This window comes from Ursus americanus, chromosome 12, assembly GCF_024610735.1.
Source record: "Ursus americanus isolate L20-20 chromosome 12, mUrsAme1.1.p, whole genome shotgun sequence".
Taxonomy (NCBI): domain Eukaryota; kingdom Metazoa; phylum Chordata; class Mammalia; order Carnivora; family Ursidae; genus Ursus; species Ursus americanus.
This window is the reverse complement of record NC_142138.1, coordinates 71,278,130-71,305,878: the sequence shown is the minus strand read 5'-3', so window position 1 is coordinate 71,305,878 and position 27,749 is coordinate 71,278,130. Positions and strand designations below refer to the sequence as shown.

General features: G+C 52.9%; 2 protein-coding genes across 3 annotated transcripts; both read left to right on the top strand.

Annotated features, from left to right (window-relative positions):
* Positions 1-4,754: 4,754 nt before the first annotated feature.
* On the top strand, positions 4,755-15,702 carry THEM5 (thioesterase superfamily member 5). Of its 2 annotated transcripts, XM_045790512.2 has the most exons (6): positions 4,755-5,196; positions 6,536-6,737; positions 8,012-8,150; positions 11,876-11,986; positions 12,285-12,409; positions 12,721-15,702. In XM_045790512.2, exons 1-6 carry the CDS (start codon positions 5,074-5,076, stop codon positions 12,762-12,764), a joined length of 744 nt encoding a protein of 247 aa, XP_045646468.1. In that variant the 5' UTR covers positions 4,755-5,073; the 3' UTR covers positions 12,765-15,702. The 2 variants fall into 2 exon arrangements, with proteins under 2 accessions (XP_045646468.1, XP_045646467.1); XM_045790511.2 differs by having other exon boundaries at positions 12,285-15,702.
* A 7,028-nt stretch (positions 15,703-22,730) lies between these two features.
* Positions 22,731-24,110, top strand: C2CD4D (C2 calcium dependent domain containing 4D). The gene has a single exon (XM_045790513.2). It carries the CDS (start codon positions 22,731-22,733, stop codon positions 23,781-23,783), a length of 1,053 nt encoding a protein of 350 aa, XP_045646469.1. The 3' UTR covers positions 23,784-24,110.
* The last annotated feature ends 3,639 nt before the right edge of the window (positions 24,111-27,749 follow it).

Sequence of the window (27,749 nt, the reverse complement as noted above, 5' to 3'; positions counted from 1 at the left end):
CCCTGCATAGTACACACGACTGAATCCAGTTAAGGCCCCTCTCTCCCTAAACCTAAAATGTGCCAGGTGGGTGCAGGGATCCACTTGTCTTGCCGCCACCCAAGGCCAGCCTCTCCTGTAAGTTCCCTTTGCTCCTTAAAACTGCCACCTACCAACCCGGAGTGTCCTGCCTCTTTCATCCAGTCTCTCTTTGCCCTTCCCTTATGGGCTAGTTTCAGATTACACAGGGAAGTTCCCAAGGGGTTTCAGACCAACAGGGACAGTAGCTTCCAAGCTTCTAATCCTGGTTTGGTCTTTCCGGTGACCAGTCCCCATCCTGAAGCTATCCAGGAGGCTCTAATGCCTCATTAGAACAAAAGACACTTGTATCACCCAGAAAATTCCAAGGGATTTAGGAGCTGTGTTCACAAACCAGGGGCAGGGAGGTGGCGAAACGAACGACGTCCGAGTGGGTCCCGGAGCACCGCTGCTGGGGTCTGGGGAGGACGATCAATCGTCCCGGCGATGGTGGCCTGCGCCGTCGGCAGAAAAGGCGTCGAGGGAACGGAAGCTGTGCCTCCCGGAGCATTGTGGGCCACGGCTGGGGCGGGTCCGGGCTCTCGGCGCCTGCGCACACCACGCACTTTGGGAAATGGCCCGTGGCGGGCGCGTAGGGGCAATCTCAGTGCGGACAGGGAGCCGGGCAGTGGGTTCTCGGGCCGTTTCACACCCGGGTCTGGAGCCCTGGGGCGGGGCGGGACTGGGGTGCTGTGGGCTCTGCCCAGCTTCGGGGCTTCGGGCTCATGGGCGCCATCGTCCTTGCATCCTTGGTGCGCTCCTCCCTCCCCGGTCCATCCCTGATGTGTTTCCTTGGATCCAGTGGCAACAATCGCCAGGAGTGCCGCCATGAGCTTTTGAGAGACCAGAGCTCACACCCCCCCCCCCCCCCCCGGCATTCTGGGTCCCTAACCCTCCTCTTTGCACTGCCCCTCCAGGGGTCCCCTCGAAGCTTACAAAAATAACTGCTTTCAAAGGAACCCTTTTGGCGACACGTAAGGCTTCCTCCGTCACACTTAATCTCTCACCTGGCCCCAAACCTTCAGGCTTACTTAAGCCTTCCAGCTCCAGCAAGGCTAACCCTTTTCTGAACCACACTCCGCATTTGTGAGATGAATGGATAATGCCTCAGAGTCTTTGTACCTAATGATAATGGACATAGGCACTTCCATTTACTACCTGTTTTCCCTTCTCCCTCCTACAACCACTCTTCGTGCCAAGGAAATTTTATAGCTCCGAGTGCAATTCTGAGGGCTTCTACAGGCAAATTCCACCCCCCTTTCAACTCCCCCCCCCCCGATTTTCTCAGCAGAAGCTCTAGGGACGAATTTCCTTGGTGCTTTATTTCACCTATTTTCCAAGTGCCTGCTGTGTGCCAAGCCCACCTTTAATGCCAAAGACCCAGATGAACAAATTGACTTCTTTCCATGAAATTAATACTAGAGGGAGAAATTAGTAGTTGTAGATAAAAGGTGGAAGGGTATATAGTACCACAGGAAAGAACAGATGAAGCTCTTGAAATTTCTGGGTGGGGATGGGAGTGGGAGTCAGAAGTTTTAGAGAGGCCACAGCAGCCATCTAAGCTGGATCAGAGGGGGCATTTCCAAATGAAATGGATGGAGAAATGCAGCTTGAGAGTGCTCACCGGCCCATTGGTTGGGGGGGTAGTAGAAGGACTCAGGTATGGGGTAAGGGTTGTGTAGTGTAATTGTTAAAAGTAGGGGTTCTAGGGGCACCTGGGTAGCACGGTCATTAAGCGTCTGCCTTCGGCTCAGGGTGTGATCCCGGCGTTCCGGGATCGAGTCCCACATCGGGCTCCTCCACTGGGAGCCTGCTTCTTCCTCTCCCACTCCCCCTGCTTGTGTTCCCTCTCTCGCTGGCTGTCTCTCTGTCGAATAAATAAATAAAATCTTTAAAAAAAAAAAGAAAAAATAAAGAAAAGTAGGGGTTCTAGAATGATTTGCTGTGAGGCTTCGGGCCTCTCTGAGCCTGTCGAGTGCAGACATATACCTACCTCACATTCAAGATAATGCGTATCAAGGCCTGAGCATCAAGGTTAGCATGTAAGTATCATTTTTTGAATACCAGCTATCATGTGAAGGAGAACAATGTCTTGAATGCCAGGATATTTAGATTTTCTCTGGGTAGTAAGGGGTCATACAGATTTTTAAGCAACAGAGGGTCTCCCAACCAAGTACTAAGCAGGCCCGACCCTGCTTAGCTTCTGGAGATCAGGTGAGATCGGGTGCATTCATGGTAGAGGGTGTTGATCAGAAGTGCTTGGAAGGGACTGGATCCCGAGTCACCAAGTCCAAAGTCACTATCGCAGTTGCTTCTCTCCCATTCCATCCAAATCTCCCTAAACGCACAAGCATTTCAAGACCATGTTTCTAAAAACCAGCCATTTATGTCTGTTTAGGTAAGTTATAGAAGGAGTAAGGTGGTGTATTTACAAGTTGGTTTGTCCAGATATACTATAACTTAGTGTCTGTATTTAATATTGACAACCAAAAATATATATAAATATCTTCCATCTATACACAGCAGGGCAGGAGTGTCCATGTCTTCTTGAGCAGTGAGTTCTCAGCCTCCCATGGCCCTCCTCTCATGGTGATCGTCTGGCCCTCAGTGCAAAGGAGACTAGAAGCTGGTAGCCCGTCTGGCCCTTTCCCTCTCCTCCCTGCACTCCAGTGCTCCCAACTGGTCTCACGCAAGACAAAATTACTTTGAGTGGTCGGGTAAGAAGAGATGGGTATGGGTGAACCCCAATGGAGCCTGAACCTTAGGGTAGGGAGATCCAGGCCTCAGAAGAGAGTGGCCACAGCTACCTCTTGGGGTAGAAGCCTCATAGTTCATAGTTCGATTAGTGTGTCCTTGGTCATAGGTCCAGCCCTACAGATTAGCGTGGTGAAGAAGGCGAGTGTCTAGGCAGGGCTTGGGCCCCGCCTTCAGGTACTGGCCATTCAGGGTGAAGCCTGGGGTGCAGATACGGGAAACTCTGGCTGATAAAAAAAATAATAACAAAATCAGTAATAAAAAAAATTATTAAAAAAAAAAGAAACCAGGGTCAGAGACCAATATATATATTTTCTGTTATTTCACAGAGAGTATTCGTCTTCTAGTCAGGCAATAAGAGATGCTGATCCCACTGGGGTATACAATCTGCAAGGGAAGTCGGGCTGTGCAAGGGTGATAACCCAGCCCCCACAGGGCTCTTGGGCAATGAAACGAGGACTTCCTTTCTCAGGCTCAGCTACTGATTCTTCTTGGAATCCGGACAGCAACTGCAACCTTCCTGGGATCAGGCCCCTATGGAGCCCCTCCTCCTCCCTACTCCGGGTTCCTCAGATCCCTCTACAGCCCTTTCTGCGGTTCCTCTTTTCTCTCCCGTCTCCTCCTCGAGTCCCACCTTTTCCCTCAAGTATCACATATGGAGACTGCAAGGAACAGGCGGATGTACCGGAGGAGGCCTGGGGCGAGCCGGAGGGCCTGCTGCACGACCCCAGCCGGCCGCCGCTGCCAGCTCGCCCTACTTATCTGGACAGCCTTCACCTGCTTTGTCTGGAACTCCCTGCTTTTTAAAATGTTACCAACTAATTCAAATCCTTTTGGCTAGATCCAGAGACTGAATCAATCAAAAACCTGGTTTCCCTGTCCTGGAAGAAATTTCACTCAAATCGTCACAGGACATGAGGAAAATAGCTATACTCCAGTCTTCCGGGGCAGCCAAATACAGAAAGTGGAACAAAACCTGTAAACTTCCCTCTTAAATAAGTTCTGATTTTCCAGAAACTGCCAAAATTACTACCACCACCACCATCACCACCATCATCATCATAATTCGACCTTTGCATGATCCTGACCTTCAGAGCATGCTTTTCTCCAGTGAATTAAAAACTAGGACTTCTAGTTGAAAACTGGCAGTTTTAACTCAATGGAAGAAATACCACCACCAAAAATGCGCACAACCTTGCAGACACTGGCTGAACATCCCTCCCCACTTTCCACTGAAAGCGGCCTCTCCTCCAGGCTTGCCAGGGACAGGGCCTCCACTGCCCAGCTCCGCATCTCGCCCCCAGCACTCATCCCCCTCCCTGGGGTTCCCAAAGCACCTTTGCTAAGCTGCCTGCTCCCAAATGATTCGCCGTCTCTGCCTCTAAGACCTTCTCCTTCTCACCGGTATCCCCTCCAGGGGCCAGCAGGTGGAGGCCCCTCTGAGTGACCCCTTGTCTGGGATAAAGGAAGCTCTGGCCAGGGGCCGTGAATCGGTTTTCTGGGTGCCAGGACCATACCAGAGGTCTGATGGGGTCTTGCTGCAGAGCACGCGCCGCAAGTCTCCACCAACAGACACACACGCTCCCCCAACACTCTCCAACCAAGAGACAGACCTCCCTGACCTTTCTGGGAATTTTCTGGGAGTCTTCTTGGATTGCCTCCCAAACACTCCAGGGCCGCTGTCCGAGTACCCATGTACCGTATGCTACTTCTTTATACACTTTTTTTCTTTTCTTTTCTTTTCTTTTTTTTAAAGATTTTATTTATTTATCTGACAGACATAGAGACAGCCAGTGAGAGAGGGAACACAAGCAGCGGGAGTGGGAGAGGAAGAAGCAGGCTCCCAGCGGAGGAGCCTGATGTGGGGCTCGATCCCAGAACGCCGGGATCACGCCCTGAGCCGAAGGCAGACGCTTAACTGCTGTGCCACGCAGGCACCCCCCACTTTTTTTCTCTTTAACAAAAGTTTCTTTCTGGACTCAGGCCAGTCCTGTTAGGCGTTCATACCCAAGCACATCTGCTCCTCCCCAAGCGCGGGGTGGGGCTTGGGACCAGCTAAAGGCCCCAAACATCTGTGGGTGTTGTGTCGAACCAGCCCAGCCTTGCCTAATTGTCACCTGCAGAGGCAGACTGCTGCGGAAAGCCATGTGACAGAAAGGGAGAGAGGCTCGTACTGCACCAGCAGCACCAAGTGCTCACCCACTTTGCTGCCTTCTCAAGAGTCTGCCAGCAGTCCTACCAGCCCAACCTCAGAGCTCAGCCATGTTAAGGAGAGGCTTCCAGGTGGCGGGAAGACTTAGCCAGCACAGAGTCCTTCCTGGTGTCCCCCAGGTCCTGCCCAGACTCATCCTCACTTCAACATTCGGATCCTCCACGGACTCCCTGGTGAGTAAGTTCCCAGCTCGGCCAGGTAGGCGCCGTTCTCTTGGGGGCCTAGGGCATAAGGAGTACCCCAAATTTCCTCTTCCCAGATGATGGCTGGGGCAAGTGGGCAGTGTGTTGGGGAGCTACTGGATTTGGCAAAGGGAAGGTGCTCTTGGGATATCAAGTAGCCCAGATCAAGGGACCCCTGGCTGGCTTAGCTGGTTGTTCAGGTGACTCTGGATTTCAGGGTTGTGAGTTCGAGCCCCATGTTGGGCCTAAAGATAGGAAGGGAGAAAGGAAGAAAAATGAGGGAAGTGAGGGAAGAAGGAAGGCAAGAAGGGAGGGAGAAAGGGAAGGAAGGAAGGAAGGAAGGAAGGAAGGAAGGAAGGAAGGAAGGAAGGAAGGAAAAGAAAGAGGAGGGAGGGAGAGAGAAAGAGAGGAAGCAAGAAAGAGAAGAAGGAAGAAAGGAGGAAGGAAGGAAGGAAAGAGAAAGAGAAAGAAAGAAAGAAAGAAAGAAAAAAGAAAGAAAAGAAGAGAAAGAGAGGAAAGAAGGGAGGGAGGGAGGAAGACCAAGAAGCCCAGATCCAAAACCAAGACCACCAGGAGACTTGCATCCTGGTCTGAATCTTGTGTGGCCACCAATGAGTCACTTTCCTCCTGTGGAACTCAGATCACTGGGACATGGCTAGATGGAGGACCCTGTGTGCGATTTGGCGAGCAGCCAGCCTTCTGCCCACAGTTGTGACTGATCCGTGAGTGTGTGATGCCACAGAGGGCTCACTTTTCCCAAAGATAATATCACACTTCTTCGGGCACCCAGAACATGTTTCAAAAGATCACCTTGCCTGGGCAGACCCACAGCTGTAGACAGAGCTGGAATAGCCCCTGAGGTAAGGGGGTGGTAACAATGACCCTCAATGACTGGGTAGACAGTGTCTCAGGACAGGCTCTAGTCTGACCATCAGTTCTCACATTCACAAGCTTGGCAGCCTTGGCCATATTTCCTCAGTTTCCCCATCTGTACAGTGGGGCTTAGACTAGCAGTTCTTAGCCTCAAAGAACAGCTCACAGGTTTTTAAACAGGACAGTTGTAAGGCACACCACAGAGCAGTATGCCTCTACTTGTCAGCCCCGGTTCCTTTTTTTTCCTTCCTTTGCACTTTAGCGTCCTCTTGCCAGTCACCCACAGGTGTCCCCTAACCGTCTGCAAGGAAAACGGGCTGCTTCCTCTAAGTCAACACTGGTGGAAGGGCTTGAGGAGCCAAGAACCCAGGAGCAAACCACCTAGAGGTTCCACAGCCCAAGCAGCAGCCCCCGTCCCCCAGGAAGCTGTTTAATCTCCCTGATTTTTCCTGCACAGGTCTCAAGATTCTGTCTGGAGAAGACAGGTTTGAAGGATTATGCGCTTCCCAATGCCAGCTGGTGTCCAGACATGCTGAGCCTGTACCATGAATTGCAGGAGAAGACCAAGACTGATGGCTGGGTCAAACTGCCCTCTTTCAAGTCCAACAGAGACCACATCCAGGGGCTGAAGCTCCCATTGGGGTTAGCAGTGCCCTCAGGTAAGGCCTGGCCTGGAAGGGCCTATGGGCACACGTGCTCCCCATCCCCCAGGTGAGTTCAGCCAGTCCCCTTCTGTGCTGACTCTCATGGCCTCGGGAAGGAGATCCGCAAGCTCCCTTCCAGTTCTCAGCGGAAAGTTCTTTCTGTGTCTGACCTGCCTCTGATGCTGCAGCCCCAGGCCGGGAGAGGAGAAGGGAAAAGAATTCTGATCTCTGGTCCCCCTCCTCCCATCCAAGAGAACACAACCCAGTGTTGGCCTTTGCTCCCAGCCAAGAGCCACACCTTGAGCACAGCCCCTCAGCCCCCCCCCCTTCTGCCTTCTCACGGGGTGTTCTTCCCATACTGTCAAGCCTTATCCCAAGTCCTCCTCTCCACCCAGTGAAGGCCCTGGGGCCTGCCTCCCCCACCGCAGGCCTCGGCACACCATCCCTGCTCTACTGGGTCCATAGCCAGTCTCCCCAAACACCCACCAGATCAGATGGGTAGAACTTTCCACCTCCACTCTCCTCATGTGTGTGGATGCGTGTGTGTGTGTGCACATGCCCATGGCTCACACACGTCCCTGTTTTCTTGTCTCTCTCATTCATATGTGTGGTTTTCCTGCCCACTGATGAATGGGTGGTACAGCAGGCAGATGACCTTTGCGTTTATGCCACAAAGCAGGGTCACCAAAATATTTTTTTTTCGAAGTATTTGGTAACCATCAAAAAAGGATGTAGTTGTTGTAGTAGTTGTCTTGGGGGGAAAATCAGAACTTTGGTGGACTTTTCTGCACTTATTTTACTGTGGCCTTTTTAAAAGCTTTTATTCTTAAGTAATCTCCACAGCCAGCATGGGGTGCAGACTCACCACCGCCTCAAGACCGGAGGCGCATGCTGTGCCACCTGAGCCAGCCAGGCGTCCCGATTTTACTGTTTAGTACTGTTTTTATTTTGAATTATACGTGAATTACATGTTACATTTTTTATTTCCACCGTTTAAGTTCTGTCGAAGTTTTGATCTGGCCATGAGCCTATCTCTGCCCCTCAGCCAGGGAACTTCCTGAGTGTTTCTCCCACCAGACTGGGGGCTCCCTGAGGAGAGGGCTGTGTCTCCGCTCTCAGATTGAACACTGCCTGATGGCAGAGCCTGGGTGTCCTCCGGTTCCCTCCTGGACCCTGTGCCTGAGGCAGGGCTCCACCCCTCATGCTGAATGACTGGCCCTGCATCCCGACTGGCCCCATGCACTCACGCATGCCCTTCTCCAGCTGCAACACTGCCCATCTCTCCGTAGACGAAAGGGACTGGCGCATCTTCACCAGGTGCATCCAAGTGGAAGGACAAGGCTACGAGTATGTCATTTTTTTCCACCCATCCAAGAAGAAGTCCATCTGTCTTTTCCAACCTGGCCCCTACCTGGAGGGGGCCCCAGGGTAAGCCACAGGCAGGGCCTGGGTGGATGTCCTCGGCTGCTTCTTGGGCTCGGCTCAGCTGATGGATGAGCCACACACCAGGCCTCAGAGTCTGTACCTCTCCCTAAGGAGCTGGGTGGGGGTGGTGGGCACTGGGCTCCTGTCTCAACACCAGGCCTGGAGGGACATTCTGGGTCATCTGGCCCAATCCCCGTTGTGCAGATAAGGAGAGCCTCCTTATGGAGGTCTGAGGTTTTTCCAGTAAGAAGGTGGTTTTAGAGGCCACTTTGAGAAAGGTGTTGTGAACTTGGAAGAGGACAAGATCTGGAGCCAGGCTTTCAGTCCTGCTGTGCCTTGCTGGCCTTGGAACCCTAAGCAAGCAGTTTAACCTCTGGCCTTCAGCCTTCTTATCTGAAACCTGGGGCAACAATATCCAGCTCCCAGAATGACTGAAAGATACGAAATATGGGACTATATGTATGTACTCACAAATCATATGGCACAATATAGCTATCAGACACCATCTCTCCAGACTTCATGTTCTGCCCAGGGGCAAACGGAGGCACAGAGGGGAAAGGTAGCACACAAAACCAAATCAGATCGGGTTTCGAACCCAGGATCTGGGACTCCAATCCATTGGCTCTCCATTATACTCTGCTGCCTTCAAACTTGGGATAGGCCCAGGAAGGAACTCACACTAGGCAAATTTCACAAGGGAAATCAAGCTGGCCTTGAGCCTCTTGCCAAAGGCCACTGAGCCACCAAATCCATGGTTGTCTGTCTTCTCCTCCATCCCTGTTCCTTCTTTAGACAGTCACTGAAGGCAATTGGTGGTGCCAGAGTTCCTACAAGGGAGAAAGAAGGATGGGGAGCAGCTTTAGGGTCCCAAGGCCTGGGAGGGACTCAGCTGCAGTTAAATTCAGAGATCTTGATAGATGTCAGCACCTCCGCAGGTCATGGATTCAGACTGCAGCCTTTGGTCACTTTGGCCATCCCAAAGGCATCTTCCATGAGGACACTGATTTTCCAACTGATGAATCAGACACTGGAGGACTAGGTCAGAGCCTACACAGGTCAGGAATGCCCTTCATTCTGAAGAGGAAAACCCCAGAAGGCAAGGATGGGGGGTGAAGTGTAGCTGATTTTTGTTTTGTTTTGAACAGGAGAGTTAGAGGAGGACCATCCAACACTGAAGCCAGTGGTTGAGGGGTTCAGAGAAGAGATTAATACTGAATAGAAAGAAATACCCAGTTCAGTCTGTCTACTGTGCAGGGAGAAAAAACAGTTCTTGCCTACTATGTTTTTCTCTCCTGTGTGTCTCCTTGATTACTCACATCGGACACTTTACTTCTGATACTTCTCATCACCAAATGGGTGTAGGTTTTCCCAGGCAATTCTGTGACACCCACTGGCTGTCCTACAATTTAACTCCATTCTGACACCATCTGCCTGGAGACAGCATCCAATCCCTCAGGGTAAGGGCTCAGCCCACAAGACTGCCCCCACTTCAGACTCCAATAGCAAGTAGCAGGTCCTCAGGTTCCCACAACTTCTGTCTGACTTGGCTGTGTCGGGAAGCAAGAATTTCCTGTCCCCTTCAAGGTTCCTTCCAGCTGGACTAGGAATCAAATTGACATGTGACAGATTAACAGGAGAAAATCAAGTTTAGTAGTGTACATACAGGAAATCCACACGGACATGGAAATTCTGAAGACAGGCAAAATGAAGACTATATGTCATCTTGAACTAAGGAGCAGGGGGCAGGGGTTTGGGACTTCGAAGGGAAGGACTGCACTTCACAGGGCAATAAAAGGAAGAGCAGATGCTTGGTAATTAGATGCTTGCCCTGCCATATAGATGGGTCAGTCACTCAGGTAAAGTTTGTCTCTGGTAATAACATTTATTCTGGGAAAGACCCCCAATTTAAATTCTTCTATGTAGTGAAGGGAGGGGCTAAAGTTTCTCTTGACCCCACAGGGTCTCGATTGCCTTCAACTCAAAATAGTATTCATGCCAAAGTGGCCCATCTTAGGGCAGCTTGCCTTGGCCCCTACAGTTACAAATCAGTGGTTCTCACAACCCCCTCCTCATGTTCAATTACTTTGCTAGAGAGGCTTCCAGAACTCAGGGAAACGCTTACATTTAGCAGTTTATTAAAGGATATGATAAAGGATATAGGAGAACAGCCAGATGAAGACACACGTAAGGCGAGGTCTGGGAGTGTCCCAAGCAGGCGCGCAGGAGCTTCTGTCCCTGTGGGGTCAGAGTGCATCACCCTCCCACTGTGCCTGTGTTTGCCAGCCTGGAAGCTCTCTGAACTCCATGCCACTAGGATTTTATGGAGGCTTCCTCATGCCAGCATGATCCATCGTATACTCCATTTCCAGCCCTTCTCCCTTTTCTAGAAGCTTCTAATCATGGCTTGGTCTTTCTGGGGACCAGTCCCCATCCAGGAGCCATCCAGGAGCCCGCCCAGAGTGACCTCAGTAGAACAAGACACTTCCATCATCCAGGAAGTTACGAGGGTTTCAACAGCGCTGTGCTGAATCCAGGGCAGAGACCAATGTATATTTTCTATCTTGTCACAAGTATCCACCCAGCCCGTAGGCAATGAAGAGGGATAGGCTGCTGGCTGGCTAAGAGCTGTCCTGCAAAATCCACATGCTTGCCAATGGGACCCCTGTCTGGCCAAGGAGGATAACAAGGGAAGAGCAGGTTTGGGGTTCTTTGGCACCAACTTCTTTTTCCCTCTTTCAAGCAATGTGTAAGTAGGGGGTTTTGTAAACATTACCCCATGTAATCTGATGAAATAGGAATTATTTTTATTCACAATTTATAGTGGAAAAACTTAGGCTCAGAAAAGCTTAGCAACTTAGCAGCTCAACAACCTAGCAACTTGATCAAGATCGAACAGGCAGTGAGAGGAGCATGGAGTCAAACCAGGGGAGTGTGGTTCCATGGCCCCCAGCTCTTTCCCCTCCTGGTGGTGGGAACAGGAGGGTAATCCACGCGGGCACAACAGGGCAGCTGGCCTGGTCCATGGAGAATCATGCTTGTGAAGGTCAGAACATTGAATCTGTTTCATGTTCTCTGTGGTCTAGATCTGGGCACCCATCTATTTTCCCCAGCCTAACCAACAGCGAAGTGGCTTTGGCGTGAAGGTCAGTTTATGACCGTCTCTCGCTCTAAGTAAAGCAGGTGTTTGCAGCATCCCGCCGAAGGGGGCCCTGGGCTTTCTGCAGGCAGCACCGCCCAGGAGGCCATCCTGTTGGCACTATAGAGGGCATAAGTTACGGTTCACATTTACCTGCCTTGAAAACGTGGGCTCGGCACCAGCTGTAGTGACGGGTAGGGTGGGAGCTGGCCCAAGGCCATGCCTCAGAGCCCAAGCTGAGAAGCACAGGGGCTTTGCCATCCCTGTATGAGCGCACCTTTCCCCATGATGGCATTTGCTGCCAGCAATTAGGTGATGAACCAGAAAAAAAATGTTTTTCCAGTAACTTTATCAGAAAAAAACAAAACACATTTTCCTGGTGAAATAAAACAATTATGTCAGGGAGTGCTTGCGCTGCTGAAGCCACGTGGGAGAAAAGCTGAAGTGACTCGGGCCAGTCTGATCAGCGGGCATCCTGCTCTGTTTCCTTTCCTCACCCGGAGAAAGGCAGAGGCAGGGCGGTTCCAGGTCAGGACCAGGGCGGGTGGCAGGGAGGCTTGCAGCCCAGGCCTAGCTCCTGCCCCACCCCCAGGTTTGCACACGGAGGGTCCCTGGCTGCCATGATGGACGAGACCTTCTCTAAAACTGCTTACCTGGCTGGACAGGGACTGCTCACAGTAAGCCTCAGCATCAGGTTCAAACAGTAAGTATGCATCCTTGGGGTATTGGCCAGAGTCATTCCCTTTTACCACTGAGGAGAGGCCATGCTCAGTGGTTGGGTGCGGGAGCCCTGTCTGCCGTTCGCCTTCCCCAGCCACTGCACAGCTGTCCCTCTAGTCCCTGCCAGAGCACAGCCTCTGCCGTCAGACTCTGGAAATGTGCAAATGCGCCCTGAGCGTCGAGGCAGAATGGGACGAAGAGAAGGCTGGGGAAACAGAGGGCTGAAGGGATGGTGGCCAGGGAGTCAGATGAGGGATGGGCTAAACCACCTCCTCTTCCAGCTTGATCCCTGTGGGCTCGCTGGCTGTACTGAACGTTGACGTGGAGAAGATCGAGGACCAGAAGGTTTACATGTCCTGCATCGCCCAGAGCAGGGACCAGCAGACAGTCTATGCCAAGTGCTCAGGTAAAGAGGTTCTCAGCCCCAGCCCCAGACTCTGTCCTGCCACCATCACCCACAGGACAAATGGAAGGAAGAATGCAGAGGATGCAGTCCCAAGCAGGGATCCAGCCTCTTAGAGTGGGGTTGGGCACCTGCTGTGGACTCCGATGAAGGAGAACCTGCCTAGGATTTTTTTCTAGGTATAAGTGGCCCGACCTGTTCCCCCAGGACAGGATCAGGCACCAGGTAATGGGATGCAAGTGCTCAGAGCCCCCCATCCAGCTCCTGCCGTCTCTGCCCTCGCTCCTGCCACTCAGTGTGCCCTTCTCCTGCAGGTGTTTTCCTTCAGCTGCAGCTGGAAAACGAATCACCCCAGTAACAGTCACTATGCCTTCCTGCTGCCTGCTCTGCCTATTTGGGACCCACTACAGAGCAAGGAGGGGTCCCCAGGAAGTGACTGGTGAGGTAAAGGAGAGGGTGCTTTCCTCTGAATAAACAGATTCCTGGCCTCATTCTCATGTTCAGACCTTCTGGAGCAGGAAGTCAGAATCCTGCCAGCACATCCCACACACGCCCTTTCCCATTCAGCACCAGGAGACCTGAGCAGCTGCAGGTGCCAGGCCCTGGGTGAGGAGCCAAGCACACAGTGAGGAAAGACTTTAAAGGGTGTAGCCTGATGGGGGGTGGCATGTGACATAAAGTTTTGTTTTTTAGAAAAATGACACTGGTGACAGTAAAGGGAGGGTCAGCAAGCCTGGAGGTGGGGACCCTGGTTAGGAGACCCCTGCACGGCCCCAGCTAGACATAGTAAGGGCCTGACATGTTGAAGATGAAAGAGATGGAACACGTCACAAACAAGAGTGTGGGACTCTGCCCCTAAATATATGTCGTGGATTTGTGAAGAGTCTTCCAGGGTGATGCCAAGTTTCCGGCCTAGGAATTGCAGGTGGCATTACCTGGAGTGCAGAGGAGCAGTTTTGAGGTGGGGGTGGATACTGAGCTGAGTTTCCCACCCATTGAGCTTGAAGGCCGTGGTACTTGGGTCACATGGCGAGCACCAGCAGGAACTTGGACTTGTGGTCTGGAGCTCGAGACTGATGACCCACTGACTCGGTCTGTGAGTCATCAATAGAAAAACGGACGTGGAACCACGGGAATGAAGTATACAGAGTAAAAGGAGGGGAAGGGGAAAAACGAAGGATAGGGATAGAGCCAAAGATAGAACTGCCAGTCACACTAAGGCTTAAAGTTGGGGCAAAGGACAAAAAGCCACTAGAGACTGAGGATAGGACAGGAATGACTATGTGGAAGAGGGAGGGGTCAGCTGTGTCAAATGCTAAAGAGAGGGCAAGACAGAGGAGGACTAAAAGCAGGCCTTTGCCTTCGGTGATGAGGAAGGCAAGGGTCTTCTTTGCCAGGTAGGAGCAAAATCCAGATTATGGTGAATGAAAAAAATGGTTGGGAATGACAAAGTGAATCTAGATGATTCTTTCTAGGAATGTTGTTTTTATTGATGATGTTATTTAAGGAAAGAGGGTTGACTATATTTATAAATTGCTTTGGAAGGAGCCAGCGGAGAGAGGCTGAAACTCTAGGAGGGAGAGAGCTGTCATCCCACAGAACAGCTCTCTGGTCTTAGAGACGGATCAGAAGCACGCGTGGGGACAGCGCCGGTGACTCTGACAGTGAACGCGGCAGGCGTGGAAGGGCGAGCGCACAGTGGGACGGGAGGCTGAGGGCGCTCAGGCCAGAGGACTTCAGCACCCTCGGTGAAATAGGAGGCAAGGCTCTCAGTGGGGAGAGAGGTCTGGAAGAAGGGTGTTGATTGCGATAGGCCACCGTGGGGGTCAGGTACACATGGGCCGAGGCACGCAGAAGACCCGGCTGCCGGTGGAGAACGGGGATCTGGAGTGCGCCGACGTGGGGTGAGGGGAAGGCATGAGCCAGCTGGCAAGACTGCAGGACAGCGGCCGGTAAGTCAGGCAAGGAAACAGTGGTAAAGGAGAAAAAAGAACATGTGCGCTGGCCCATTTTTAAGGAGGATCTGACATGAAGGAGAAGAATACCGACTGGAGGAGGCAGTTGTCATCCTGGAGCCGCCGGAGCCGCCTCTGAGCCTGCAGAGAAGTGGGAAACTGAGCAGCTCCTCAGGGCCAGGCGGGCTGCCATCAAAACGGAGTGGGTGCCGGCAATGCCCAGGAAGAGCTCAAGGACCTGAGAGGTTTTACCGAAGAACGGGAACTCCAAGGGGCACATCACAGAGGATTTTATTATTAGGTGTGGTAAAGCCAGATACCGAGACAGGTAACCCTTACATCTCCGAAGTATAACCCATATTTTAAATAGAGCGGACATAAAGCCCAGTTGTTGGTGTCTTGGACTCAACCAGAAATCTGGCTGACAACGCCTCTGCCGTCTTTACCACATGACTTCCCAAATCATCCTGGATGTTGGCATCCAGTTGCCAGATGAGAGAGGAGAGAATCACAAGGGAGGAGGTGTTTGGGGATCAAGCCTCAAAGCATTTCCATTGACCAGATCTTAGTCACAAGACCCCACTAAACAACAAAAGGAGGTTGGTTGGAAAATACAGTCTAACTCTATGTTGGGGAAGAAAGGGAAAAGGGTTTGGTGACTAGCTGGCAACCACTGTCTCCGTTTGAGAGGAGGGTGGGCAGAGGAAGGAAGAGTCTATATCCAAACCCTTATCCTAGAAAGTGAAGAATTCAAGTTCAGGCCTAGGCTGAGGTTCCGGGAGCTGGGGCCCCCATCCTGGCACTTCTAACAGAAACAGGCACAGGGTGGAAATCTACAGAGGTGGGAAGCTCTCAGGCAAGACCCCATAGTAGGGCTGTGAATGTCAGGCTTCACTGGATAAGGCCAGGAGGGCAGGCAGGGATATCGGTAAGGGAAATAAAGTCATCACCTGCTGGAACACTTCTCTAGACTTCTAAATGCTTCTCTTCTCCAGGAGGTCAAGTATGACAGCTTTCTAGGCAGAAAAGGGGAGTTGCTGCCTCCACACTTAAAAAACAATTCATCTGGAATGCAACTACTGTAAAGGTAGATGGACTGGAATCCAGGCAAATGTGGCAGCTTATTCTGCTTAAAGGAGAGGATAGGGCGCCTGGGTGGCTCAGTCAGTTAAGTGTCTGCCTTCGGCTCAGGTCATGATCCCAGGGTCCTGGGATCGAGTCCCACATTGGGCTCCCTGCTCAGCGGGGAGCCTGCTTCTCCCTCTCCTGCTCCCCCTGCTTGTGCGCTCACTGTCTCTCTCTCTCTCTGTCAAATAAATAAATCAATCTAAAAAAAAAAAAGCAGAGGATAGGTTTTCTCCAGGTGCCTGAGTCAAGTGCCAAGAGAACCAAAGAGTGAATAATGCAATTTTAAGAACAACCAGTTCGAGAAAGCAGGAGATACTGATAGCTCACACCAGCTCCAAAAGAAAGGGCTCCAAGGCCTTCCTGGAGCTACAGAGCTAGGTCATTTGTCAAAGGTCTTGGGTAAGGAGCCAGAGCCATAAGACACAGTATATCACCAACCCCATCACCTGCCAGTGCCCGCCCACAATGGGCACTGTAGCAACTTACGCTACCTGAGGTCATGCTCAAGGCCACGGGACAGACAGCTCAGCAGACCCAAAAGCCCAGGGAGCCTTGTAGCAGTTGCCTGCCTACTCGGAGGAAAGTCCTGTCCCTTGCCTGCCTCTTCATCAGGCTTGAACCCAGGTGACTTCTGTAATGCCCAGTCCTCCAGGTGTCCCTCTACAAGGGCACCAGCAGGAAGAAGGCGATCAGGGCCCTGGGTCACATGTGAAGGTCTGCAGGAGTGGCAGTGATGGTGCTGGAAGAGGTGAGCAGGCAGCACTCTGGGCCTCACTGGAGGGAGCAGTTCTGCTCCAATCCAAAGACCTCTAGGGTTCAAGAAAACAAACGATGCTCTTTGACATAGAAGATCTGGCTTCTAGCCTCAACTCTGCTACTGTTTGGCACATCATTGCTTTCTGGGTCTGTTCCCTGCTCTATCAAAATGAAAGGACGGGTGAGTGACGTCTAAGTTCCTTCCAGGTCTGATTTCTTGTTCTCATTAAGTCAACTTGTGGTTACTCCGTGTGCCAGTCATTTGATTGATGGTTCTCAGATCCCTATTGCTCCCACACTCTCCTTAGATTGTGCAGGGCCAGTGACCACAACCTACATTTCCCAGGTTCCTTTGTCACTGTCCTTGACAGGCTCAGGTGACAGATTGGAAGGTGGGAAGTAGCAAGAAGTTAGGGTAGTTCTCCCCTTCTCTTTGCTTTGAAAGGCAACTCAAATCGTGGCTGTGTCTCCACGCTTCCTGATCCTGCTAGACCATTTCACCAACCCATCGGCTCTTTCAACACCTTGTAACAAGTTTCCTGTGTCAAACTCCTTCTGTGGAACTGCCCAGGAGGAGCTGTTTTCCGCACCAGACCCTGACTGACGCAGCCAGGCTGTGGATTATCTATACTCAGTTCTCAGTCCCACCGCCGTGCGACCCAGGTGGTGCGCGCTCTTGTATGTGCCCTTGATTTTATCCACCAAGAGAAGGAAATGGAAAGAGAGGGAGCCAGAAAGTGAACTGTCAGCGACTGAGCACAGTCCTAAACCAAATCTCGGCCCATTTTCCCCCTACATCTGTACAAATGAACACAGCTGGAGAAAAATCTCCCAAGCAAGCTGTTTGGTCTCAGCATAAAGTCATGGCTGCTATCCTAGAGGCAAGCCTGCAATACTGCCCAGCAGCCACCTTGCGCTTCCCTAGAGCATTCACTCCCCTGTCCTCCTGGGTGACTGTTCCTTTCCTGGTCCTCTCTACTCAAACCCTAGAGTCACCTCCTCCTCCAACCACTATCCCTCTCAGCTGGTAACCTTGCATCCTGCTTCCTGAGCAATTAGAAGCACTCAGAGGGAACAAGTCCCCACCACCCACTCCTCCACCCTCTACCTCTACTCAGTTATTCTACCTTCCCTCCAATAACTGGGTGAACTGTCCACACAGTAGGCAAAGGACAACCCCCAGACTGATTTACCATGTCCAACACCTATTCTTTGTTTCTACTCCGGAAAAATGCTGCATTAATCCTCTTTTGTCTCTTCTACATTACCAATTCTCCCCTTTCTGTGAAATCTTTCCCATCAGCATACAAACATATCATTATTTCTGTGATCTAAATTTTTCTCTCTTGGGGCGCCTGGGTGGCTCCGTTGTTGGGCATCTGCCTTCAGCTCAGGGCGTGATCCCAGCGTCCTGGGATCGAGCCCCACATCAGGTTCCTCCGTGGGAAGCCTGCTTCTTCCTCTCCCACTCCCCCTGCCTGTGTTCCCTCTCTCACTGGCTGTCTCTCTCTCTGTCAAATAAATAAATAAAATCTTTTAAAAAATTTTTTTTCTCTCTTGGGGCACCTGGGTGGCTCAGTTGGTTAAGCGTCTGCCTTTAGCTCAGGTCATGATCCCGGGGTCCTGGGATTGAGTCTCACATCAGGCTCCCTGCATAGCAGGGAGTCTGCTTCTCCCTCTCCCTCTGACCCTCCTCCTGCTCATTCTCTCTCTCTCTCTCTCTCTCACAAATGAATACATTTTAAAAAAATTTCTTGGGGCACCTGGGTGGCTTAGTCAGTTTAGCGTCTGCCTTCGGCTCAGGTCATGATCCCAGGGTCCTGGGATCGAATCCTGCATCCAGCTCCTTGCTCAGTGGGGAGCCTGCTTCTCCCTCTGCCTGCCTCTCCCCCTGTTTGTGTTCTTTCTGATAAATAAATAAATAAATAAATAAATAAATAAATAAATAAATAAATAAAATCTTTAAAAAAATAAAAAAATAAAAATTTCTCTCTTGATTCCACTTCCCACCTTGGCCACTGCCCCACTTCCCCCTGCTCTTTCAGCAAATTCTTCAAGAGAGGTATTTTGTTTTGTTTTGTTTTGTTTTTTGTCTCTTTCCCCTAATCTTTCTGCAGCCCACTTCCACCAAGCTTTGCTTCCACTACTGCACCGAAACTGCTCTTGGCAGAGTCACTGATGGCTTTGCATTGCTAAATCCAATGATCAATTCTCAGTCCTCACCTTACTGGATCTTGCCACGGCATCTGGCACAGCTGGTTCTCCTCCTCTCCCCTCTGACTGTTGGCATGCCCAGTGCCTGGGTGGCTCAGTCAGTGTCTGCCTTCAGCTCAGGTCATGATCTGAGGGTCCTGGGATCGAGCCCCTCATCAGGCTCCCTGCTCCTCGGGGAGTCTGCTTCTCCCTCTTGAGCCTGGAGCCCAGGATCCTTACTCTTTTCTACCCATACTTCATCAAGGCTCTTGACTTTAAAGTCCATCTTCATTTCTCTTGTGCCCACACTTACATTTCCAGTCTGGACCTTTCCTCTGAGCTCCAGGTTCATATATGCAACCGCTTACTCAATGTCTCCATTTAGATGTCTGGCAGGCAAGTAAAACTTCATAGATCCAAAACTGAGCTCCTAATCTTTCCTCTTCTCAGCAAACAGTAACTCCATTCTTCCAGTTGCTCAGGCCAAAAACCTTGGATCATTCTTTCTCTTTAGACGGAGAGGATCCATTTATTGACTTGATCTTCAGAACAGATCTAGAAACTGGCTACTACAACCCTGATCTATGCCCCAATCATCTTGTGCAAAGATTATTTCAATAGTCTATCTGGTTTCTCTATTTATGCCCTTATCCCCTTCATTTTGTTCTCAACATAGTCACCAGAGCAACCCTTTTAATACATGGCAAGTCATATCACTCCTCAGCTCAAGTAAAAGCTAAAACTGTCACAGTGGCTACAAGTCCCTACAGCATCTGGCCCTGTTACGCCTCTGATTCCATCTCCCCTTCACTCCCTCTGTTCCAGCTGTGCGGACCAGTTTGCCTCCTTGAACACTCCAGGCATGCTTATGCCTGAGAGCCACTCATTGATGATTCCTTCTGCCTAGAATGTTTTCCCTCAGAAAACCTTCCTCTCTCCAAGTCATTACTGAAATGTTTCCTTCTCAAGGTGGCCATCGCTGACCACCCCATTTAAAATTGAGCGCTCCTCTATGATCCTTCCCTACTTTATTTTCTTCCCAACACTGCTTTCCTTCTCATAAACGGTACCTTTTTTTACTAATTTTTTTTGTGTCTGTTATCTTTCTTCCTCTGCTGAAGTATCAACTTCACCTGCCTAGGAGGTGTATCTGTTTTTTCACTGCTATAGCCTCCAGTCCAGCACAGCGCTTGGCACATTGTGGACAGTCTGCAACTCAATGAATGAACGAAGCCACAGAATCAAACTTCCCTGAATTCTACCCTACTTCTTTTTTTTTTTTAAGATTTTATTTATTTGACAGAGAGAGATACAGCAAGAGAGGGAACACAAGCAGGCGGAGTGGGAGAGGGAGAAGCAGGCTTCCCGCTGAGCAGGGAGCCCGATGCGGGGCTCGATCCCAGGACCCTGAGATCATGACCTGAGCCGAAGGCAGACGCTTAATGACTGAGCCACCCAGGCACCGCTCTACCCTACTCTGGACTTCTTACTATAGAAGCCAAAAATGTCTTGTTGTCAAGTCAGATTGAGTTGGGGTTTCTGTTCTCTTGTGCTTTTAGCGGAAGTGAGCTGAACTGATGCCCATATGTTATCTCACTTAATCCTCAGACCAACTCTGAGAGTCAGGTATGTTTTTCTCCCTCTTCCAGATGGGAAAGGTGAACCCCAGAGAGACTAAGTTATGTGCCAGAGATCACACAGCTGGTAAACCCATCTGACTGATGCCAAAGCCTTGAGTTCTTGGCTGCAGCACTCCACACAGACCACGCTCCCCAGGGCTGCACTGTGTCAGCGCATGAGCCTGGAGGGCTTGAGGTCACCAGGGAGCTCCACAAAAGAAACACATGCTCTTCCAAAACTCTCAAGTAGCAGATGTCAAAATAACCATCTTGTTTCCTGCATCTTGCTGCCGTTCGCATGTTCACTGTCTGTCTCCCCCCTTAGCCTGCTCCCCGTTCTGCGCATCCCCAGCACCCAGCACAGTGAATGAATGAATAAATTGACTGAGGCATAATTTTGCTTCATGTCATTAACTCATTCAACAAATCTTGATTGAGCACCTGTCTTGTGCTAAGCACTGTCTTCATGATGCTTACAGTCTAATAAGACATTAAATAGGGGCGCCTGGGTGGCACAGCGGTTAATCGTCTGCCTTCAGCTCAGGGCGTGATCCCGGTGTTATGGGATCGAGTCCCACATCAGGCTCTTCCGCTATGAGCCTGCTTCTTCCTCTCCCACTCCCCCTGCTTGTGTTCCCTCTCTCGCTGGCTGTCTCTCTTTGTCGAATAAATAAATAAAATCTTAAAAAAAAAAAAGACATTAAATAATCACATACAAAAATCACAGAGAAAAAAAAACAAACCTGTGACCAATGCCAGAAAGGAAAAGTATGGGGTGCTGTGAAAGTATACAACGGAAGCCCCTAATTTAGATGGGAGACTGTCAGTGAGGGCCACCAGATCTGAAGGATGAAAGGGGGGAATCGTCCTAGGAGAGGAAACGACCTATGCAAAGATCCTAAGGAGGAAATGAGCCTGATGCCTTTGAGAGATTGAGGGCCAGGGGCGCAGTTGAGGGTCTCATCTTGCCAGCGGTGGCCTGTGCTTCCTAGGATCTGCCTGCAGGGGAGGGGAAGGGAGGAGAGGTACCCTCCATGTTACAGTTTCACAGCCTTCTGCCAAAGACAAGGAGCACAGGCTAGCTGGAGCTTGACCCACTGATAGAAGCAGCTCTGTCCTCAGTCTTTATGTCCAGAAATCTGGATCCTGGTCACTTTTCCTTGAGCCAGTGTAGTTCAGAGAACTAGTCACTGCAAGTCACTGTGTCTGAGAGCTATTGTGATGGCTCCAGAACTGGCCAATGGGGGCCAAAGCAGGAGTCCAGCAAGGAGGGCAGAACATGCAGTTTGTGTGACCATGGCTATTGGTTTCACCTACCAGGGCTACAGTGGGGCCTGTGCAGCACAGATGGATGGAGGCCACTGCCCACTGACGACTTCCTTCTTCCCTGCAGCCCTCCTAGGGGGCCAGCAGAGGAGGCTGGAACCGGGACTGGCTTGCTGCTAGAAACCTGGAGGAAGGAGTTAAGAAGGCCGGGCTGATGACCGTGGAGACAGAGCTCTGTTTATCCAGGAAAAGAGGTCGTACGTAGGCAACGGAGGGCCCTGCCAGCTCCTCCCAGAAGGACTGGGCTGGGGGAGCAGGCTGGAGAGGAAGCTGCTCCCCTCCGGGCTCTGAACACCTGCCAGCCAGAGGCCAGGCACCAGCCACAGCCCACAGGTGAGGCCTGCACTCCGGGCATCTGACCGAGAGGGCCACGGGCTCGGACTCCCAGGCAGACGGTCGGAACTTCGCGGTCCCACGGGTGGGGCCCCCGCGTGTGGTGAGCGAGTGGCGGCAGAGCCTCTGGGAGCGGGCTCTGGGGGTGGCTGAGAATCAATACCGCCTTTGTGCTCAGTGGTTTCCTAGGGAGAGTAGTGGAGAGTGGGAGTGGCGGCCCAAAGGCCGGTCCCGCCCCGCAGACTCAGGATGCGGTGGGGCTGGGAGGCTGGAGCAGGACAACCAGGGCTTGGGGAGGAGGGCAGTCTGTGACCCCCAGAGGTGCGTCTCCTTGGACCGGCCCCGGGTGGTGTGCAGCAAGTCTGCTTCTGGCCTGGAGCCTCTCAGAGAGGAGAGGGAGGAGCAAGAGGAGGCAGGTGGGGCTAGGGCCGGAGGATGGCTCAGTCTGGAGAGGCTTGCTCAAGGCAGCCCGAGAGGCACCAGAGGAGACCTGCAGGAGAGTCTGAGTTCGGGATGGGCGAGAGAGAAGGGGATAAGTCGGCCTAGGGCCTCCGTGTGTCTTCAGGGGAGCAGGGTGTACCAGCACGGTTCGGAATCTGTGTCCGTGTTTGTGACTATAGACCTTCTGATACCCTGAGAACGCTCCTCCCTTCTAACAGTAGCCTAGAGTTCTAATGAGTGTGTGGGGACTTTGAACTCCTCAGTGATGGGCATCTTTAGCACTAATGGCAGAGTCTGAGATCTCGGAGGTCTAAGGCCTGCCTCTGAAAATGTGACTGTCCAGTGCCCTCCATTTCTCCCCAGGACCCCAGGCTGCACCGCCCCTTGTTTTTCCTGCTCCGACGGGGGGCCCGTGCGCCGGGGGCGAAGTGCGGGGCGAAGTGTGCTGTGGTGGACCAACCTATCACCCACCTCCGGCCCTCTTCTCTCCTCCGCAGGCCTCCACCGGGAACGCTGACTCTGCACCCTCTAGATCTCACGGAATTCGGACTTTCCCCACCCCCACCCCACTGCATGTGGCTTTTGGAGAAAGCCGGCTACAGGCTGGGGCCCCCGGAGTCCAGGCCCCGCTGGGCGCCGTCCAGCCTGCTCCCTAAGCGCCGAGCCCCGGGCCCGCCCGCGCGCGCCTGTCCCAACGTGCTCACTCCCGATAGCATCCCGCAGTTCTGCATCCCGCCTCGGCTCCCGGACGCCAGCGGCGCCGAGCCCCCGGCCGGGCGCAGCCTCCCCGCGGCCTGTTCGCTGCCGCACCTGGCAGGCCGCGAAGGCTGGGCCTTCCTGCCCGAGAGCCCGCACACGCGCCGGCGCGAGTCCCTGTTCCATCCGCCGCCCGTCGCCGCCGCCGCCGCCACCGCCGCCGGGGGGCTTTCCCCAGCGCACGCCCGGCTGCACGTCTCCGCCCCGGACCTGCGCCTCTGCCGGGCCCCCGACAGCGACACGGCCTCGTCCCCCGAGTCGTCGCCCTTCGGCTCGCCGCGGCCAGGCCCCGGCCGGCCCCGGCCGCACTCGCTGTCCCCGGAGGAGGCGAGCTCGGCCGACGGCAGCCCGCACGCGCAGCGCCGCGCCGGGCCACCGGGGCCGCCGCTCTTCCACCTGGACTTCCTGTGCTGCCAGCTGAGGCCGACCAAGGAGAGCGTGCTGCGCCTCGGGCCCCGCGGCGGCCAGCTGCGCCTCTCCGCCGAGTACCAGGCCGGGCCCGGGCGGCTGCGCCTGCGCCTAGTGAGCGCCGAGGGCCTGCCGCGCTCGCGGCCCGGCCCCGGGAGCGGCGGCGGCGGCTGCTGCGTGGTGCTGAGGCTGCGGCCGCGCGTCCGGCCACGGGGCCAGAGGAGCCGCGTGGTCAGATGCAGCGCCAACCCCATCTTCAACGAGGACTTCTTCTTCGACGGGCTGGGCCCGCCAGACCTGGCCGCCCGCAGTCTGAGAGCCAAGGTGCTGGACAGGGGCGCAGGCTTCCGCAGAGACGTGCTGCTGGGGGAGTGTGAGACGCCCCTCATTGCCCTCCTGCCCCCCTTGGGTGGGGGATTAGGTCCGGGGACCTCCCTGGCGCCTGCCCATCTCAGCCTGTAGACTGAGAGACTGTCTCCTGCTCAAAGAGGTCTCCCCTAGGTCTGCAGTATTCATTCTTTTCATCTGCCCAGCCTGTATTTATTTTTGCTAATAAAATGTCCTTTCCCCTCGTTGGCACCCTACGCGCAGAACTGCAGCCTGCTCTCTTCCTTCTGCCTGTGCTGTACCAGGGATGGAAGAAGCTCATTCGCACTGAGCTGGAGCAGACGGCAAGGGTGGTTCTCAAACTTGAGTGAGCGTTAGAATAATCAGACATCAGCAATCCTGGGCTCCATCCCCCAGAGACGCTGAAGCTAGGTAAATAGGTCTGGGCTGGGTAGGTCCTAGGGCCCTGTCCAAAACGGCCTCCACCCCTTCAGGGGCCCTCCCATCACTGAGTCGCTCCAGAAAAAACCTCTGTGCCGGAAACCAACACCAGCCACCTTCCCCCAGGGGGCTCCTTGGGGCTGCACAGGGGAAATCAGCAGTCCCCCCTCATCTATCTCCTCATCTGTCCTGAGGAGAGATGACATTTCTGTGTCTTGAGAGTGAGTCAGGATATGTCAGCACACGGTGCTGAGTTAGGTGTCCTCTCTCTTGCCTATGCCTGTGTCACCCTAGGGGGCGAAGCTGCAGCCAAGAGTCTGAGAAGCACTTGGAGGAGAGAATGGTGGAGATAAAACGTTCCAAGGATTGAGATGGGGAGGGCGTCCTACCTGAGTGTGAAAGCTCCTCTCAAAGATGCCGGGAAAAGGCTACCGCAGTGAGTCGGGGGAGGGTGGGGAAGGAGATGGATAAATGTAGGTCAGATTGTGTTTACCTCCTACCTGAATGTCCCTGACGTCAGCAGTGACCTTCTTCTTCTCTCTCTCTCTCTCTCTCTCTCTCTCTCTCCCTCTCTCTCTCTCTCTCTCTCTCTCTCTCTCTCTCTCTTTCTCTCCCTCTCTCTCCACCTTCCCTGGAGCTGGTTCCTGGTTGGCTCAAGCCAGGCTTAAAGGAAGAAAGGGGGGAGGGTGGGAGAGGAGGAGGACGGCACTGGGCCAATCCAGTTTCTTTCCCCCTTCGCCTGGGGCCCGTTCTCAGTTTCCTTGGTGCCTTGAACTAGGGACGGACCTGCGGGATCCTGATAAACCTCCGCCTGTGTGATGCTAACACAACACACACGTACTTGCCGTCAGATCGCTACGCCGCCGGCTCCCTCCCCGGTGAGGTACCCCCGCCAGCAGCCCCCGCCCAAGGCCAGGGAACGCTTGCTCCAGCTGTCCACCAGGTGGTAGCATTGACCAAACAATAATAAGAGCTAACACCTACAGGATTATCACCCAGCAAGAACTGTTCAACGACTTGTTAACTCATTGCTTCTTCCCAGCGACTCCCGGGAGGGCTAAGTACTATCGTTAGCCAATGTGACCTTGGGCTTTACTCCTATAGTGAGGACCAGGGCTAGGATTCGAACCCGGAGGGTCTGGCTCCAGAGTCCGGGCTTTTAATCCCCTCGCTATAATATCTCTAAGCGCCAGCTGCCACCTCCCACCCAGGTCACTCTGAAAGGGGTCTTCTCCTTCCCTAGAATGACAGCTCTCCCATTTTTCAGTCTGTGAAATCACCCATGGGTCTAGCTCTGTCCTTAACACTGTCCTACTTCAGCCCCAAATCCCCCCATCACAACCTTTGGTGAGCACCTGGATGTGATGCCCCCTTGAAAGTGCCTGGAAAGAAATGTAGAGGCCATCCAACTTTCATTCATGCTTTCCTGCAACACAAGGTAGGGAGGCCCCACTGAGGTGCCAGTGGTGGAAACAGACATAGGGGATCAGACAAGTTACAAAATGAAGAAGTAAAATGTAAAAAAAAAGTTACTTGGTAATATGTTATGGAGAAAAAGAAAGCAGGAAGGGGCCTAGGAAAGGGGAGTCAGATAAAGAGAAGGGACGACTATAGAAATGGAAAGAGGGGCTCCTGGGTGGCACAGCGCTTAAGCGCCTGCCTTAGGCTCAGGGCGTGATCCCAGCGTTCTGGGATCGAGCCCCACATCAGGCTCCTCCGCTATGAGCCTGCTTCTTCCTCTCCCACTCCCCCTGCCTGTGTTCCCTCTCTCGCTGGCTGTCTCTATCTCTGTCGAATAAATAAATAAAATCTTAAAAAAAAAAAAAGAAATGGAAAGAGGTAGGCATGGGCCAAAACATCTTTTTTTAACCATAGTACTTTGGACCAGGTCCTGTAGCTTACCTGTGTTATCCCAGTAATCATCACAACCACGCAGTAAGTTAGGTATTGTTATTCTACTGAGAGAGATCAGAGAGGTTAAGTAAAAATGCCTGGGAATGGCCCAGCTGCAAAGAAGGTTTAGGACCCTGGCTCCCCCAGATGCCCCACCCTACTCTGCTGCTCCGAGGGGGCTGTGAGGTGGGGACTAAAAGAGCAGCTCACTCAGGCCACAGCTGTGAGCTGTCCCCCTGTGCTGGAGGCCAGTGTCCCCAGAGGAACTTGCTAGTTAACTAAAGCCACAGAAATGTGCCCTGGGACAAATAAGGGACTAAGAACCCCTCCTGTGTGCACACAGCGGGGGGCCTCAAAGCCTGTTCACAGGACAGTTGCTATCATCCCCTTTTTACCCATGTGGTAATTGAAGACTAATAAATCGCAGGCTGTGTTCTTATCTAAGTCTTGTGGCTCCAAAAATGACAGCCCCTGCCTCACAGCACTCCTTGCTGTGTCCAGGCCCAAGTGACCACAGACATTAATTGACAGATGAGTGGAACAGGCAGGGTCACCATGGAAAGTTCAGGGCCAGGAGCTGGGGTCAAACTCCCAGTGTTCCCTCCACCCACGGTGGCCTTTGTGACACGAAGGGGGAGGGGTGGAGGCCACGGGCTCCACAGATGTTTGTAGAGCCTGGGTTGCACTTTTCCCTAATGGTTGAGGGAGGAGCTATAGCCCCTCCCTGGGTCGAGGCTTCCCCAGGCATGGACCGCCTAGAAAAGACCCAAGAAAAGTGGTCCTCATCGTTGAACTGGACTTGAATTGGACTTCCCAGAGGGGGTGACCCTTGAAGGATGGGGCTGGGGTATATGGGGCCTGCAGGCTGCCCAGGCCCCACATACTTTCCACCTTCACACCCCCAAGCCCTCCCTGGAAGGGCAGGCTTGCACTGAGCTTTAAGTGGTTTCTGTGGTTTACAGGGTGGGGAGGAAGGGAAAACAAGTCGGTGACTGCTCCAGAGTTCCAAGCCACCACCACCACCCTCTGCCCCCTCCAGGCTGCTTGTCCCCTGCTTTGAGATTCCCCAGTCTGATAAGGGAACTTGGGCACGTGGGGGTGAAATGATTTTCTGATCCCTATCAGCCTCTTCCTTGCATAAGAATTGTAAGAATGAATTTGAGGAGGAAAAAAAAACAAAAACAAACCACTGCCCCACTTTGAAAGGACTGATTCCTCCGGAAAAGGGGCTGTGATTGGAGCAGGAGGGAGGAAGATTAGGCATGAGGGGGGACTTCCAAAAGAATGATCACAGTACCTTCTTGCCCGAGGGAGGAAGAACCCCAGGCATCCATGCTTAGGACAGGGAAGGGGTAGAGACCCAAGAATGTCCAGGAGGCATGTGACTTGCTTAGGCCTAGAGGTCAGGACCCAGTCTTCCAAACCCCCAGTCACTTCCTCCCCACCCTGCACAGTGGCACGAGTGGTGTGGCTGGGAGAGGCAGCCATACCTGTTGTATCGGGGGTGGCCAGACCGCCTGGCATGGTGCCCACAACCGAGAGGTCAGAAAGGGCCCTGGGAGACCCAGAGTCACAGATGAAGAGAGGCACAGAAAATGGAGCCATAGACAGGGAGGGCGGGCAGGGAGAGACACAGAGAGAGTGCAAGCAAAGCCAATCATGGGGCTGGAAAGGGGAGAGCAGTACAACAGGACCCCAGTCCTCCCCTGCACCCCTATCCCTCTGCCTCTGGCTGGCTCTACTTGTCTGCCAGAGGGCACTAGGTGG

What these genes read in the sequence shown, in the direction of transcription:
- THEM5 (XM_045790511.2), top strand. Translation starts at nt 5,074, where the DNA reads ATGTTAAGGAGAGGCTTCCAGGTGGCGGGAAGACTTAGCCAGCACAGA. An exon ending in GATCCTCCACGGACTCCCTG is followed by an intron (nt 5,197 to 6,535) that starts GTGAGTAAGTTC and finishes TTTCCTGCACAG; the next exon opens with GTCTCAAGATTCTGTCTGGA. An exon ending in GGGGTTAGCAGTGCCCTCAG is followed by an intron (nt 6,738 to 8,011) that starts GTAAGGCCTGGC and finishes ATCTCTCCGTAG; the next exon opens with ACGAAAGGGACTGGCGCATC.
- C2CD4D (XM_045790513.2), top strand. Translation starts at nt 22,731, where the DNA reads ATGTGGCTTTTGGAGAAAGCCGGCTACAGGCTGGGGCCCCCGGAGTCC.